The following is a 17,044-nucleotide window of genomic DNA, read 5'->3' on the forward strand; positions in this document are numbered from 1 at the left end:
TCTCACAGAAGCCACCCCTGTAGCCCCCCCGCTACCAAAACCTTGCCACGCAAAACCAACACAACCTAGTTCTACGGTAATGGCATTAAAGGGACAGGAACCTGATAAAAATTTGAAAAAAGGTTGCTCAGCTTGTGATATTGGTAAACGGTGTTTTAAATGTGAATTTGAAGATGATGATGTTGACTTATTGGTTGCACCTCATAGAAGGCTAGGAAATGATCAAGGGGATCAAAATCTGAAGGCTAATAATGCTTCCGTCCCTCCTGTGGAAGGGGAGGCGGAAGGATTCAGCCCGATTGCCGGGAGGACAAGGGGAAGAGGGGGAGGAGACGGATTAACTCCCCTTCAGGCCCCTCTTCGACAGGTGGTTGGTAATGAGGGTCTGGTAATGGTCAAAGTTCCCTTCTCAATAACTGATTTAAGAGCATGGAAAGAAACTGCGGGCACTTATCAGGATGATCCCGAAAGAGTTGCCAAAATACTTGAAACAATAATCAGAACCCAAAACCCCAATTGGGAGGATTTGCAAGTAATATTGGATACTTTGTTGGAAGATACTGAAAAGAAAATGGTATTAAATACGGCCAGAGAACAAGTAGAAAGAGCCCATGCTAATGGGATTATACAGGGGACAGTAGACCAGAATTTTCCATCCACAAATCCTGAGTGGGACCCTAATCAACCGGGGCCCAGAGGGATGCTGACTAGGTATCAGAAGTGGATTTTGTTTGGTATTAGACATGCAATGTCAAAAGCAATTAATTGGTCTAAACTTTATGAAGTGAGACAAGAATTAAATGAGTCCCCTTCAGCCTTTATGGAAAGACTAAAGGTGACTGCTAGAAAATACACTAATTTGGACCCAGAAAAACCAGAGGAAGCTCTACAATTGGCCTCTATATTTATGGGACAATCAGCCCCAGACATTAGGAAAAAGCTCCAGAAATTGGAAGGGGCTGAGTCCAGGGACTTAGGTAAAATGCTTGAAATAGCCTGGACTGTGTATAACAATAGAGAAAAAGAAAAAGAGGTCAGACAAATGCGGAGGGATGGAAAAATCCTGGCCATCTTGACTGAGAATAATACACATAAAGCAAAACTCAGCCATAAATCAGTGGAGGTTGTTGGTGTGATGGGGCAAAAGGAGAACCGGCCTTTCTTGAAACCATTAAAATTTAAGTTGAGAAAACAGTGGGTAACACATCGATTTTTGTACATGCCCGAATGTCCATTGCCTTTATTGGGACAAGATTTATTAAGCAAATTAGATGCACAAATAATTTCTAAAGATGGAGAAATCAGATTACTAATACCAGAATTAAAAGCCAGAGGCCAGAATGTTTATGTTACAGGATTCCTGCAAGGAGGAACAGATTCCAGAAGTAGTGGACAATGCAGTAACCCCTTTGGTATGGACAAGTGAAGTTCCAGGACGATCCAAACTGGCAGAACCAGTAAAGGTGACTTTAAAACCTGGGGCCAAGCTGGTAAGACAAAAATAGTATCCTATTAAGTGGGAGGCTCAGAAGGGATTAGAGGGATTAATTACAAAATTTTTAGAATATGGGCTGTTAGTAGAATGTGAATCAGAATACAATACCCCTAATATTACCAGTAAGGAAATCAGGAGGCATGGAATATCGATTAGTTCAGGATCTAAGGGCCATAAATCAGATAGTTCAAGATATACACCCAGTAGTGGCCAATCCATATACTTTACTGACATCTTTGAAAGAGGAACATAAATGGTTTACTGCACTGGATTTAAAGGATGCCTTCTTTTGCATACCTCTGGATACAAAAAATCAAAGCATATTTGCTTTTGAATGGGAAAGCCCTGCCACAGGACGAAAAACACAACTAACATGGACTGTACTTCCACAAGGATTTAAAAATAGCCCCACAATATTTGGAAATCAATTGGCAAAAGAGTTAGAAATGTGGAAGAAACAGAATCAAGGAGAAGGTATACTATTGCAGTATGTGGATGACATCCTGATAGCAGCAGAAAGCAAAGAAATATGTTTTGAAATGACCATCAGTTTATTGAATTTCCTGGGCCAAGGAGGATACAGAGTTTCCAGAAATAAGGCCCAGATAGGGAAAGAAGCAGTGATTTATTTGGGATTTGAGATATCTCAAGGCTAGAGCAATTGGGAAACGAAAGAAAAGAAGCCATTTGTCAGATCCCCGAACCTAACAGTCCAAAGGAACTGAGAGCCTTTCTGGGAATGATTGGGTGGTGTCGACTCTGGATTCTAAATTATGGACTGTATGTGAAACCCCTATATGAAGCCTTGAAGGAATCCAAAGACCAATACTTGGTTTGGACACCTGAATGCCATAAATCATTTAAAGAACTCAAAAAGGCATTAATGATGGCCCCTGCATTGGGTTTACCTGATCTAACCAAACCTTTTGTGCTGTTTGTGCACAAAAGGCATCATCTGGCCCTTGGAGTGCTGGTGCAACGGCTGGGATCTTGGAAGCGGCCAGTGGGGTACTTCTCCAAACAACTTGACACCGTGAGTAAAGGATGGCCAGGATGTTTGCATGCCGTGGCAGCAACGGTACTGCTGATTCAGGAAGCTGGAAAATTGACTATGGGCCAAAAGATAGTGGTGTATGTACCACATATGGTAACAACTGTCTTAGAACAAAAGGGGGATCACTGGCTATCCCCTAGCAGAATGTTGAAATACCAGGTTGTCCTATTGGAACAAGATGATGTGGAATTAAAAACCACAGCAATTGTAAATCCAGCAATGTTCCTGTCAACAGAAAATCCTAACGAGAAATTGGAACATGATTGCCTGCAAACCATTGAACAAGTTTATTCCAGCAGACCAGACCTGAAGGACAAGCCTTTGGAGGATCCTGATCTGGAACTGTTTACGGATGGAAGCAGTTTTGTGCAAGAAGGAAGGCGAATGGCCGGGTATGCTGTTGTTACCGCCGACGAGGTATTGGAGTCAAGGACACTACCTGCAAATACATCAGCACAGAAAACAGAATTGGTGGCGTTAAAGCAGGCTTTACGGATGGCAGAAGGGAAAAGGGTAAACATATGGACGGATTCCAAATAGGCATTTGGTGTGATCCATGCTCATGGAGCTGTCTGGAAAGAAAGAGGACTGTTATCAGCCCAAGGATCACCGATAAGGCATAAGGAGGAAGTTCTTCAACTCTACAAGATGTGCAGAAACCGAAGGAAGTGGCCATAATGCATTGCAAGGCACATCAATTTGGTCAGACAGCTGTAAATGTAGGTAATCGATTGGTGAATAAAACTGCAAAGGAGGCTGCTGAACAAGGTATCCTTGCACTAGTACCAGTAAAACAGATGAAAATTCCAAATTTAAAAGCAAGATACAGCAAACTAGATGAACAATTGGTAGAGCACTTAAAAGCATCTCGGAATATGGAAGGATGGTGGGTAACACCAGAAAATCAGGTAATAGTAACTCCACAAGTTATGTTAGAACTTGCAAAAGAGAAACATGAGCAGACACACTGGGGTGTAGATGCTATGGTTACAAGTTTAAGAACATCTGTAATGTGTCTAGGATAGGAAAATATGAGTGGAAGTATTGAAAAGTGATTATTTCAAAACTTCCAAAGGGTGGAAATCTAACCGTGGGATAGGGGCCATGAAACAGAAAGCATAGAATCAGTTTGAGATAATTAGTTTGTAACCAAGGTAATAGGTAATGAAGCTAACTGACCATGGCAAGGTACAATGCTGCTATGTTCCACGTACAGTCCCTACCAAACCGAACAATAGGTTCGGAGATATTAATCTTATGAAGTAAGTTGTTATGGACAGGTGCACCCACAGCAAGGATACTGCACATGCCTGCATGAAGAGGGTTATCCAGCGGACACGGATGCGCGACCACTGACGACCACCAGAGGCCCCTGAGGACCACCGACTCAAATCACTGAGCTTGCGTGACGGGGAAGAGAATATGGAAATGGATTCTAAGAAATTATTATCATAGGACTGTCTTTTCTTGGAAAGATAATGAATATGTATATTTTGATTCCATATAACCTGTGTGTTGGCAATCACCTGTATGCACGTTGGGTGGAGCTATCCCCCGTGCATCCAGCGCTGCAATAAAGAATGCCTGCCTTTTAACGCTACATTGGTGTTACGAGGTTTATTCCTTGATTTCACTGACAGACTGGTAAAATAAAAATTGGGTGTTAAAAGAGCAAGAAAGGATTAGAGAAAAATAAGGTACAATAATTAAGTTGGTGCAAGGTTACAGATTTTTTTTTAAAAGCTCACAATGAGATAATGAGTTTGAAACAGGCTTACATATGCAATTTAAAAACCAGAAATTCTTAAAATTTTGTAGTGATGAATAACAAGACTAATAATGTAGATAACTTTTAATGAAGGGGGCTATCTTATACCACCAGCTAACTTTTGTTCATTTTGCTCCAAATTGCACAAGACTAAGGAAAAGGCTGATAGACTATACTCATTGGGTTCTCCAGCCATCACAGTGGCAGAGAAAAACTTGATTTAGGAGCTAGGAAAAACAAAACATTGGACTGTAAATTCAAAAAGAAGGAAACTGTATTTCCCTCCCAATCCAAATATGGCATCACATTTACAGGCCACACATACAGATCCTTACAACATCCCAAGCCAGGTGACCGTGCTTGAAAATTGGTATCAAAAGCATTACTTGCTCCCTGTTTGAATCAACAAAGAGATACTCTGTTTGCTAAAGGCAGTAGACTTTACACCAACTGATTTGCAACATGGATCAAAATACACTTGAAAAATCTATTATTTCACTGCTTTTTTTTGTTCTTTGCATTTTTTTTTATTAAGGCACAGGCAATACACCATTTGTTCTATCAGTCTAATATCAGCACCACACCACATTCATATGATATAAAACACATGGTGGTATGAAAGTCATTGGCAATTATACCACAACTACACCAAATCCTATGTATCCCTAAGCATTTTTGATCATGTTCTTACTTATTGCTACTAAACAGCATCCTGCAAAAACAGATATTAGAAGAAATTCAATTTGCTGTTTCTTCTAAACAAACTTTTTTTTTTTTAATTTTGCTAGTCAATCTAAAAAAGCAAAACTGCAGTGCCAATACTGTGCCATGCTACCAGAGCATTTCATGCCTCCTGAGATTTTCCTGATTTGGTCTAAGAAAATACTTCTGTCCTATGCCAATATCAGCTTTGGGTACCTGTAATAGAAAGACTGGTCTTCCACATTTTCTGTCTAACCCTTTCCCCCTCGTGTCATGCAAGTAAAGGGACTATTCCCCCCACAAAGAAATCTAGAACTGATGGCTCTTCAACAGCCCTGGATTCCTCTCCCCCACTAACAATCCTGTTTGCCCATTACGACCACAAGAACTTCCTTTGTAATGCAATCAGATGGGATCGTTTCCCCCCCTACCCCCCCAGATGCTGAACAGCCCCAGCTCCCCCTCACATAACTATCATTACTACTCTGTCTTTTTACTGTTCCATTATCAAATAAGTACCAGATACTTTAAATAGTTCTAATAAAAGTAACAGAATATGATTTTGAATCAAGATGAATCCATGACACAAATAGCAGGACATGATAATAATAATTTAGGTCAATGACCACTGTTCAAAAGTATTTTTGAAAATACAATACCTTATATTTCCCATCCAATTATGTAATATTAAGTCCTTTAAAATGAAGTAAGAAAGAGCATCAAACTAACAACTGATAGGCAAACTAAGTCAATCCCAAGAATCAAAACAAAAGTTATTTTACAACCAATTTCTAAAAAGTTTGGATTTTGTGATTACTTATTAACCCTGAGAGTTAATCTCAACTGTTTAAAATTAGCTTAATTTCATGCTAGGTAAACTGAAGGTGTTTGCAAATTATTTTATACTACTTTTGTGCAAGTCTTTTGTTAATCCAGTCACATAAACACTGGATTATTTTTGAAGCCACATTTCCTTTCAACAATGTTATGAATATGGTGTTAATCTTCTTACATACAACTATAAAAAGTCATGGGTTTCATTGCTGTAGAAGCATCTTCAATGTAAAACTTAGAACTAGAAAAAAGTAGATGTGCCCACGCACACCAGGAAAATTATTAACATACAGTTTGTTGGTGTGCTAGCTTACTATTTCTAAGTACAAACTTGATAAACTAAATAATTGCAAATTCAAAGTTTTACATGACAATTTAATGAATGGCGTTCTAAATCAGGGCTTCAGTGCTACCATTGGTAATTTAAAGACTAAGTTTCAAACTATGCTTTTACGTATGCTGCAAGTAGTAATATTACAATAGAACTTTGGAAGCATTGGTTCTTTGGTATAAATTAGTTGAATCCGCTTTTAGAACATGAGCATAGTTCATCTTTTTTGGAGAGCACTGGGCATTGCTGAAGTTTATGGTTAGAAAAAAAAAGTTAAGATAGAGACACTAATTAAGAGAACGTCAATTTAAAACAAATAATTATGTAGCCCAGCATTCTGATTAGGGTCACAGGCACTGGACCTGTTTCAGGAAAGCACTACTAGAATGTTTAAGTGCCATACAGTCAATCAAGAAGGCCATTATCAACTTGAGCCTACCCTAAATTGGAGCTGTTGATGGATGTTGACGTAACAGCTTGCCAATATTAAGAGTGAGAAGTCATACCACTAGCCAGGTTTTTTGCTAGAGCAGTTTTTCAAACTAGTAAATTTATCAGCTTATCACAGGGTCTAATGAGCACTGGAGCGAATGCAAGGCCACGTGGCTGGAAGTAAAGGAGGTTGTAGCTTCACAAAGCTGAAGTCAGAATATGAATCAAGAAGACTGAGACCTTTCTAATCACAGTTCTGAAGGGTAGATAGACAAACAGAAATACTGCAAGGCAAAGTATGCAAAACTGGAGCAGCATGCATAGTGGCCTCTTCTGACACATTCTCATCCACTGTTGTTATTCGGATTGGCTGTGCCTAGACAGATAACGTAGTGTATTACATGTATTACCAAGGTAGCCCAGAAAGTGCATAATATCAGGAAGTATCTTGTGAAGTCCACACTATTTTTTTTTTAATGAAAAAAAAAAAAAATCAGCTGTATTTGAGAAGGCGATGGCCACAATTTAAAATCACGCTGGTCAAAATAGGTATAAATGTAAAGTTAGAGGCTCTCTAACTTGTTGATGCATTAACTTTTGGGAGAACAAGCTAAGCCCAGATGAAGCAAATAATGCAATTATGCTATTAAACTTTTTGCCCCTCAGCACTATGTTTGACATTCTAAGGACCCTGCACCAATCATCCTTCTGGTAACATTTGCTAATTGAGAGTTGGATACTAGGACTGGTGCTATTATTATTCTGCTACTATTCTACTCCTCTTAAATTGCTTTGTCAGACTTCCGTCACTTGAGACAAGTTCCATTATAAGAGACATTAGGTGTATTTAGGTATTTGCCAGATAATAGAGTAAGGTTCTTAGGCATCAATCTGTACAGATTAGTCTAATCTGTTGCTGCTGGAAACCTTGTTTCCAGCAGTAAAGTAGACAATAGTTTCAAATTACGTGCAATAAGGTTAAGCTATGGGCAATATATGTTTTGAGATGAGAAGAAAAACAAAATAGAGGTCATGCATTCCCAATATTGTCTTTACCTTTACCAGATCAGGTAGGTATCTGAATTGAGATTCCAGTTTCTCTAAAAACTGTTTCTAATAGATTTGGCTCCATTTAAATTGCTTTTTTTGTGAATCTTCTCTTAAGTATTTTTGAATGCAGGATACAACAGAAGTTCAGTTAGTTATTTCCTGAATCCAACAAAGCATGAATAATTAACATTTCAATATTGGATAAAAGTTTGTTATTTTCACACTCAACAGGATTTCCAGGAGCAAAGTCAAACAATTCAAGATTTTAGGGATTCTATAAAAATTAAGGCAATGAGCCCATGAAGTTAAAGACACAAGATGGCAAATACCTGTAGTGTGGTTCTAGAATAATGCAGCTTTTCAGTAATATCTTTCAGAAAATACAGAAATTATTTTTATTTAAACAACTCTTATATTTCAAGCTATCATCCAAAATATCAACTAAGGACTGAAGTCAGATCATCCTTCCCTTAAGCTTTTTCTAATGTGAGACTACATAAAATTAAGTTTTTTCTATCATCACCCCTTTTGTCAAACTTACCTTTCATTCTATAGAACAGCAGATATCACAGACACAAGCATCAAGAAAGGAAGAGCAATACTTGGTTTGTTCATGATTAACACGTACAATGTTATCTTGTGAAATCCTAAACTAACTGCATTTCACAATACCTTGCAAACATTCAAAGCTACATTAAATCATCCATTTTAACAACTGAAATGTATAGAGATGTCCCTAGAAAGAACACAACTGGAGGAAAAGTAGAGCATGCTAGAAGAAATATAGGAATCAAAAACTGTCTGGAAGCAGTAAAGATGGGTCTTTAAAATTTTCACACTTACCTCTTCTAGAGACTATTCTACATTGAAAGTAACATGCCAGGAAAAAATGGTCTGTTGTCATTTTATTGTTATTAGACGAGAAAGTGCAAGTGAAGCACAATCTAACTGTATTTGCACTACTAAAACACTGTAAGAATCTATGGATGTTTTTTTTCCCTTTTTTGCTATGTACATTTAGCCTATATTAGCAATGATATGCTGACTTCTATGTCCTTGGTGTCCTAACTGACTTCATAGAAGCTGAGTGTCAGACTGTGAATAAGCCTGCTGGCAAAGGTATGTAGATTGAAGACTTTGGGTCAAATTCTTCCTCCAGTGACTATTAAAGTACTCTGTATAAAGCAAAACTGTTTCTACAAGAAATCTGGAAACCAACATCATAGCTCAGTGACTAGGTGTTCATAGCATCACAGAATGGTTTGGGTTGGGAGGGACCTCAAAGCCCATCTAGTTCCAACCCCCCTGCCATGGACAGGGACACCCTCCACCAGACCAGGTTGCCCAAAGCCCCATCCAACCCGGCCTTGGAACACTTCCAGGGATGAGGCTCCACAACCTCTCTGGGCAACCTGTGCCAGTGCCTCACCATCCTCACAGGGAAGAATTTCTCCGTAATTTCTAATCTAAGTCTCCCCTCCTTCAGCTTAAGGCCATTCCCCCTTCTTGTCCTATCGCTCCCTGCCCTTGTAAACAGTCCCTCTCCAGCCTTCCTGTAGCCCCTTTAGGTACTGGAAGGCTGCTCTAAGGTCTCCCCAGAGCCTTCTTTTCTCCAGGCTGAACAACCCCAATTCTCTCAGCCTGTAGTTAGTCTGAGATCTATACCCTGAATTAGATAAAAACAATTTGAATGTCATAAGCACTCACATAACTTCTCCTTAGTTTTTAGAATTTTTCCCTATGTTATTTTTTAAAAAAATTAGATAAAATTATTCAGTTCAGTGTTTTGACTACTGTAAACATAGTTTTGGTTCAAAGTAAAACTTATTCAAGTCAGTCAAGTTGGTAAACCCAATTAACAATGCTTTATGTCTAAATTCTTTGGGATTTACTGGTTCTTTCAGATTTACAGATTGAAATATCTTTAATGTCAGTGCTTCTGCTGAACCATCAGCCTAACACAAAATGATTTTTTGTATATTCAGCTGGGCCCATGTTGAATCTATCTCTAGTAAGAAACACAGGCTGAAGTCTCGTTGAAGGACATCAGCACTTCAAGCAAGTGCTTAAATCTCTGCTGAACAAGGAACAGCATAAACCCATGCTTACAATGTTTTCCTACCTCATGGCCATGAAGAGTGTTGTGGTTTGTTTTTTGTATAAGGCTCTCCTTATGCATACTGACTTAATATCAAATGTGAGTATAATTAATTTCATGAACTGTTTGATAAAAATGAATTCAACATCCTAAAATTAATCATGATGATCTGAATATCTAGTCTGTTCTCAACCGATTTGATCATGTGAAATGCTGCATTCTGTCATTAAAAAATAATAGGGCAACTTCCATAACTAGAACGCTTATACTGACAAGAGAGCAGATATCCAAGTTAAAGTATCAAATAGGCAAAGATCCTAAATTAATTAAGATATGATATAAAAAAATTATAATTTTCAGCTGCTTTTAACCAAGCAATTGTTCAAACTGAACAGTCAGTTGAATACTAGCCCTTCCATTTGAAATACCTCTTTCTAAAAATTATGTTCTTTATGAAAAACTATCATAGTCTCTATAAATAAGCTATTTAAACTCAAGTGTAATGCACAATCTGTTCCCGGTAGCAAAATCTATTTTGCATATTGTGTATCTGAGACTTTTAACAGCCTTTTTTAAAACCATGAAGCTTTGTTAAGTCTTCTTCAGTTAAGCTGCAGTAATTCATACTAGCTGAAAATCTTGTGCAACCTAGGGATTGGATTTTTTTCAACTGCAAAATTAATTCAACTTTCCTGAAAATACTTATTAAAATATATAGGAAAAGTTAACTTTTCCCACAAAAAGTAGATTATAATAATACTTCAAGTATTTACAGTTTATTTGAATGAAAATTATGATAAACTTTCAAATCTGGGGATAAAATCATAATTAATATATCAAATTAATATATCATCATTACTTAATACAACTTATGAAAATTCCAGTAATTCTTCATGTTCTATTGTAGTACCATAACAGTAAACCATCCTTCTTTCTACTCTAGCAGGCTGGAGGTTAAAGTATTTTTCACCATTAGAAACTGAGATTCTCGGTGTGATCTTTTCAGTTTTGCACGACGGTTCTGGAACCAGATCTAAAATTGAAAGAAAAGGCATGCTTTTCAGAAATACAGCACTATACAGCCATATAAGTTTTGAAACTTAAAAATATTCACACAACTTTACAGTATTTTGTGAAATGACAGCAGTTTGGAAGTTCAATACAAATTTAAAATCTGCACGTGATGGCTTGTAGCTACCTGCAATAATTCTAACATCACAGATTAAGAAAACAATACCTCCAGCTTAACTGGAAAGTGAGGACCAGCTTCACTGTAATTAATATAAAAAAATAATATTAACTTTAGTGACACTGAGTCAGACCCTGGAAGATCCTGAACATCTTGGAATTCACACACAAGTCTTAAGGTGTTATTCCTTCAGCTGCTTTATTAATTACAGCATAAAGCTTCCGATCAACCCCAATATAATACTTGTATCAAAAGCTTAATAAACATCAAGGTGAGGCCCAAATTCTAATATTTATGGTATGCTTCTTATCACATTGGACTACCTGGAAATCAATAATTAAAATCCTTGAGTCGATTTTGCTTTTGGCTAGATGAAAACATAGGCTCAAACATCGATTTAACACAGGTATGCTCTACTGACAGCCTCACAAAATAGACTTAGACATTCGTACAAATTATTTCAGTATTTGTTTCAAATTTGTTTTTCACATATGGTGACAAGCATAATATAGACATGATTTTAAAACATGTAAGCAAATGATCTAGTTCTGCACATGATAACTAAAGGTTAACAGAGCAGATATCATGGAAATATTATAGTGATGAATACCTCATCAATGCTATGGAACAAGGTTTAAGATTTCAGAAGAAATTCAATGGCATTTCACAAATCATTGAAGGCATACCACATGTATAAACGTCCATTGTTTTAAATTGAGATTATCAGAATTATTGCTACTGCTGTCAAACTACTTATTTATATAACCAGCAAGTACACATAGATGGAATTACAGAAAAGTTCAAATAAATTTTTAGTTACCTGGATCCTGTCTTCATCTAAATCTAATTTGCGAGCTAGCTCTTCTCTAATATCAATGCCAGGGTAGGAGTTCATTTTAAAAACATTTTCCAAGACTTCAATCTGAGAAGATTAAAACACACTTGTTGAATACTTATCACTACCTTCATAGCAGTAATAAAGAAAATAAATACAAAAACCAGTTTAGTTTGTTGAACAGGAGATTTCCAAGCAGTGTTTGCACAATTCTGATTCCATGCATAAACACGGGTCTGCTGAAATTAGCAACATTACTGTTAATTTACACTAGTACCTGATTACATTTCTTTCTCCCGAGGTACATCATACTGAATTAGTGAGCCATTCTAGGCTTCTATCAACATTTTACTAAACTACATTGTTATTCATTTATTAAATACCAAGAAAATCCCTACCTGGTTTCTAGTGAATGCAGTTCTTGGTCTTCTACCCCTGTACCAGCTCAATTCTCGTTTGAAAGATAGCCTTTCAGTAACTGAGAAATATTTTTCACATTTCAAAACTTTTTCCTCTTGCACTGGAGTACTGTTAGCATGAAATAATGGATTTTCATAGCAAACAACAGGGATTTGGAGATGAGGATTACTGTCATCACCTAAAACTAGAAAAAGCAAGCAAACAAGAGCTTCAATTTACTGGTTTTCAGTAGAAATATGAAAATATATACTTTTTAAAGGAGTAAAAGCTTGAGAGGTTACAGAATAGACTGCTGACTTACCCAAGTTGGTGCATGCATCCATCCACGGTCTGTGAGGTTTCACAGCTGGAATGCCATCTTTTTTCTGCTCCAGTCCCAAAATACTTTCAATGGAAAACGAGCACTGTGTGGTTTTATTTTCTACAAACCCAGACACTTTCCGAAGATTCTGAGATGCTGATGTATTAGCAGCACATAGCGATGTACTTGCCATGCTTTCACCTTCAGCCAGCATAGCACGTATACTGTACTTGCATTTCTCCACAAGTCGTCCTTATAGCTACGTTGACAAGGGGGTTGGATTTGCAACGTCATTAATTAAAATCTTTTATTAGAAAGTTTTAGCATGTCAATGAAAACTCTCCCACCAAGAGGCACGAGGAGTTAATTGTTTATTTGTTTGCAAGTAATTAGCAACTAATGGTGACACTAGGGGGGCCACCAAGAGGGACAAAAAGTGTTATCTCTCCTAACCAGAACATCGACTTAACTTTCTCAAAAGAAGCTGTGCACAAATATAGTACTTCTCTTTTATTTGAAATCATTAATGTATAAAATCAGTTTTTTTAAAAACTTTATACTCTAATGGACTCCACTTACCTAAACATAGCAGCGTGATAGGAAACCAGTCAAGTAATAAGTAATCTCATTTAAGTGAATTTCCTTCCAAGGAAATTTAAAAAATAATCTCTTAATGCTATTAGGGTAATCCCGATGAAAATGCCTCTGTTTTTTCATATGCATATGTAATGGTGAACGTGGTCAATAAAACAACAATAGCTTTTGGCATAAGGCACTGTGCAGTGGGTTGGCAGTGTTGTCAAAGCTCAGTGTAATTGCCTTCCAAGTGCCTGGATTAGTTAACAGGAACAGTTGCACCAACTATTTTAAATAATTCATGCATTCATTTTTCTTATTAAAATAACTTTGTTGCAGCTTTTTTGAAACATACCATATGGGAAACTTCCTGATCATTCTTTACAACAAAAAAACAAAACTTAAAGTAATAGAAGCAGTACACTCAAAGTTAATGGTTTAAAAACTTATTTTACTGCTTGATATTCCTCCCTTCTTGTAGGTTTATAACCAACAGAAATTTATTTAAATCCTACAGAGCAAATAATATGACCAAAAATCATGAGTAATGGGGAGAAAGGAGGTAAAGATTTTGTAATGAAGTTCAAAGCTTGAAAACAGAATTCTAATTTCATTCATTATAAAGAAAGTATTGACTATAACATTTTTATATTCAAGGTCATCTGTCAGCCACACAGCAGTTTACATGTCACATGTTCAAAACTAGGTTCAGGATAACCTCTCTACAGAGATTCCTCCTTTTCTTATTTTAGACAAAACTTTATGTGATAACATGCAAAAATGAAAACAATATTTTAATTTCAGGATGCAAAAGTTACCCCTCTTAAATAAAACTTTTAATTTGGAGCACATGAGCACGTAGGACTGTGTGCTTTCAGAGGAAAAAGTCTAGCCCTCTATTTTTTCTTGTTTTACCATTTTCTCAGAGTAGTTCATTCTGTGAAATCAGTCACATTCACATGGCTAACAACTAATGTTAAGAAAATAAACAGTATCTCCACTTTGATTTTCTGTACATTTGTAAACAATCCGACACTAATCTTTAGGAACAGACAGAAGCAGGAAAGTTGCTAAGGAAGTGGCATAGGCTAGAATTGACAATACTGTGCTGAGGGAGATTCTACGGAGAAAAATACAATCCATATGTGGCTTTATATCAGAAAGACGTTCAGCTGAAAAATGTTGACTTACTGGACCGTGTTGTGCAATCAGATTGTTGTCAAACCAAACTACCAAAAAAGAGTGACAATTCAAGAAGTGATCTTACTAAGGACATATCAGCACGTATCAACGGATCTTGAAGTGGCATCAGTATAACTGCAATGACCACCTGCAAGATAAGCTCCAACCATCGTTTAACAGCCTCGCAACCACGAAGTGTAGACATAAAAAAGTCCTAAAGATCTAGGCAGGAAACCACTGCTTGCTGGAATATTTGGTGAACTAGAGGTCAGCGGGAAGCAGTGTTAAGCAAGGGCTTTATAGCCCTTTATGTTTCAAGAGGAGTCCTGAGGCAACAGCTGTACTGACTGCAGGCAGTTATTTTGACTATTCAGACTGCACACCAGGTCCAGAGGTTACTAAAGAGATAATGCAAAGCCTCTTATATGGCAATGATTGGTAGATCAGTTTTCTGCCTCTACAATCTCTACACAGAACACCAGTTTAAAAAAAAAATAATAATCCCACAAAACACATTAAGTCAAGAAGAAAATACAATTCCTTCTGTACTGAACTTGAGCTGCTTACCAATTTCTTTTTCCCAAAGAGGTGAAAAGCATGATCACTGATAGGATGATGAATCCAGAAACTAACGTGGACTTTAATAATACAAAAAACCTCTTAAGGATTATAATATAAATAGCTAGTTTCCAAATACAGCCCACTATTTTTTTAAAGAACTTAAAAATACCAACACAAGCACTGAGACAAAACACATTTCAGAAAATATTTATTTCTCCTGGATGAATATGAATGAAATTAACCTGAGCCACACAGCTGAGACTCGGATTACTACATACTTCAAATCCCTAAGTAGTAAATACCTTCCTAGGTGTTCAGGAAGTTATCAAGAACTATCAATAAAGACAGGCGGTGGTAAGAGAGACACGTACAAGAGGCACATAACTTCCCAAAGCTAACCATTGTGTTAACCAAGTAATTATGACTTACCTTTGGTCTCTCTGAGATTGGGGAAGATAGAAAAATAACTTCTTCAGTGTAGTCTGCTTTTAACTCTCAGTTAGAAACACTCATTCTTACAGAGTTTTTTTAATGACTTTTCAGAGAAAAGAGATCTTGGTAACTCTCAATAAGAATTTTCATAAAATAGGCCAAAACCAGTTAACTTAGTCATTAGGCACAAGTCAGAAGCTCACCAGATACTGCCATCTGGTGTTGAGGCTTGCCCAGCTCTTAATCTTGTTCAGCAATGTTATCTGAGTTAGAAACTGTGTTATTATTAAGATAACCATATTACATTCATTTGCTCCATGTTGAATTGAATCAGACCTGGAGACTGCAATGCAGTCACTGAAACATATCAACACTCTTATTTTTAAAGAGTTCATGGCTGCAACTGCATACAGGAGCAGAAGTACTGATTCAGAAGTTTACAAGGTAGATACTCACACTATGCTCTTTAATTTCAGAGAAACTGACTGAAATTGAAACACTATAAATTGAAGAGACCTTTATAATGCTAATGCAGCTCCACATAAAAAATTCACAAGAAAAGATAAATTATTCTAAAGATAAGTCTGCAGTATACCAAAATTCCATTGTATCTATCGCTGGATGTGTTCAAGGTCAGGTTGGATGGGGCTTCCATGAGAAATGAGGATCAAAATGTGTTTTCCACAGGGCAGAAAAAGTTCTAGATCCCAGAATACCTGGTAGTAAATAAGTAGATTAAGTTTCTAGGAATTCCCACTGAAAGTATAAATGGACCTTGAGTCTTCACTCAAAAACTGTATTTAGTTATTTTGGTCCATTAGAAATTATCAATATTTCCCTTGCAACCCATATGAAATTACCTATAGAGTTTTAGCTGAACACCACTGTAGGGACAATTAGGATTTCCAACTTAATGTTTGTTGTGTTGCTCTAAGTAATCAATAATAGGAGAAATCACTGCTCCTTGGATATGCAAATCCAATCCTCTTACAGCATCAATACTTGATGAGGCAGCAAACTAATCTCCCTTTCAGATTTTGCACCACTGTTTTTCGCCCAGGGACAGTAGAGTTCATCTGTTTCATAGATGAAGCTCTTGTTCTTCAGAGATTTTAAGCCTCTAAGGACTCTGTTAATACCAGCTGAAGAGTTCTTGGTGGGTTTGGTCTAAAACCCCAATGCCTACCGTTGCTACCTTTTGCCATTGTCACCCATTGCTACTCCACTGCCAGGTCACCTTTCACAATAGCCTGTACAATGTTTTCAACTTTTTAAAAAGTTAAAAAAGGTATATATATAATCTTTCTTGATTACTTATCACACTCAAAAAACCTGCCTTTCATTTCACCTCTCCCACAGCTTCTTTACCCAACTACACCAGTATTTCACCACCTCAGATATTCTGGTGCACGTAGCTTCCTTTCAAGTATGTTTTGAATGTGAGTAACAAAGATTATATTCAAAGCCAACTTCAAAACTCAAAAGGTTTTTTTAGGCAAGAATACCTCAAAACTGTTAACACAAATTTTTGCACAACATGACTAAAAGCAGTTAGCTATTTCTTGGCTGAAATAAAAGCTGTTTTGACCCAGGGAGATAAAGTGAACACAGATAAATTCAAGGTGAATCCAAGGGTGGCACTAGGAAAAGTCTGAGAAACAATATGTTAAACAGTGTGTAACGTGCAAATAAAGCCTACCTTATGCAGACAGCTACTTTTACCTTCCAGAGGCAAAATGTTCTCTCCATTAGGATGCATCTGGAATCCTCTGAAGACCTGTTGG

The 17,044-nt window shown here is 37.1% G+C and overlaps 1 protein-coding gene across 1 annotated transcript; it reads right to left on the bottom strand.

The window, feature by feature from the left end:
* Nucleotides 1-10,521: 10,521 nt before the first annotated feature.
* HESX1 (HESX homeobox 1) lies at nucleotides 10,522-14,578 on the bottom strand. The gene is made up of 4 exons (XM_010308092.2): nucleotides 12,510-14,578; nucleotides 12,187-12,392; nucleotides 11,774-11,875; nucleotides 10,522-10,797 (listed from the first exon to the last, which is right to left on the bottom strand). The coding sequence occupies exons 1-4, from the start codon at nucleotides 12,721-12,723 to the stop codon at nucleotides 10,699-10,701; spliced, it is 621 nt and encodes a 206-aa protein (XP_010306394.2). The 5' UTR covers nucleotides 12,724-14,578; the 3' UTR covers nucleotides 10,522-10,698.
* Nucleotides 14,579-17,044: the final 2,466 nt, after the last annotated feature.

This window comes from Balearica regulorum, chromosome 10 (genome assembly GCF_011004875.1).
Source record: "Balearica regulorum gibbericeps isolate bBalReg1 chromosome 10, bBalReg1.pri, whole genome shotgun sequence".
In the NCBI taxonomy this organism is placed as follows: Eukaryota; Metazoa; Chordata; class Aves; order Gruiformes; family Gruidae; genus Balearica; species Balearica regulorum.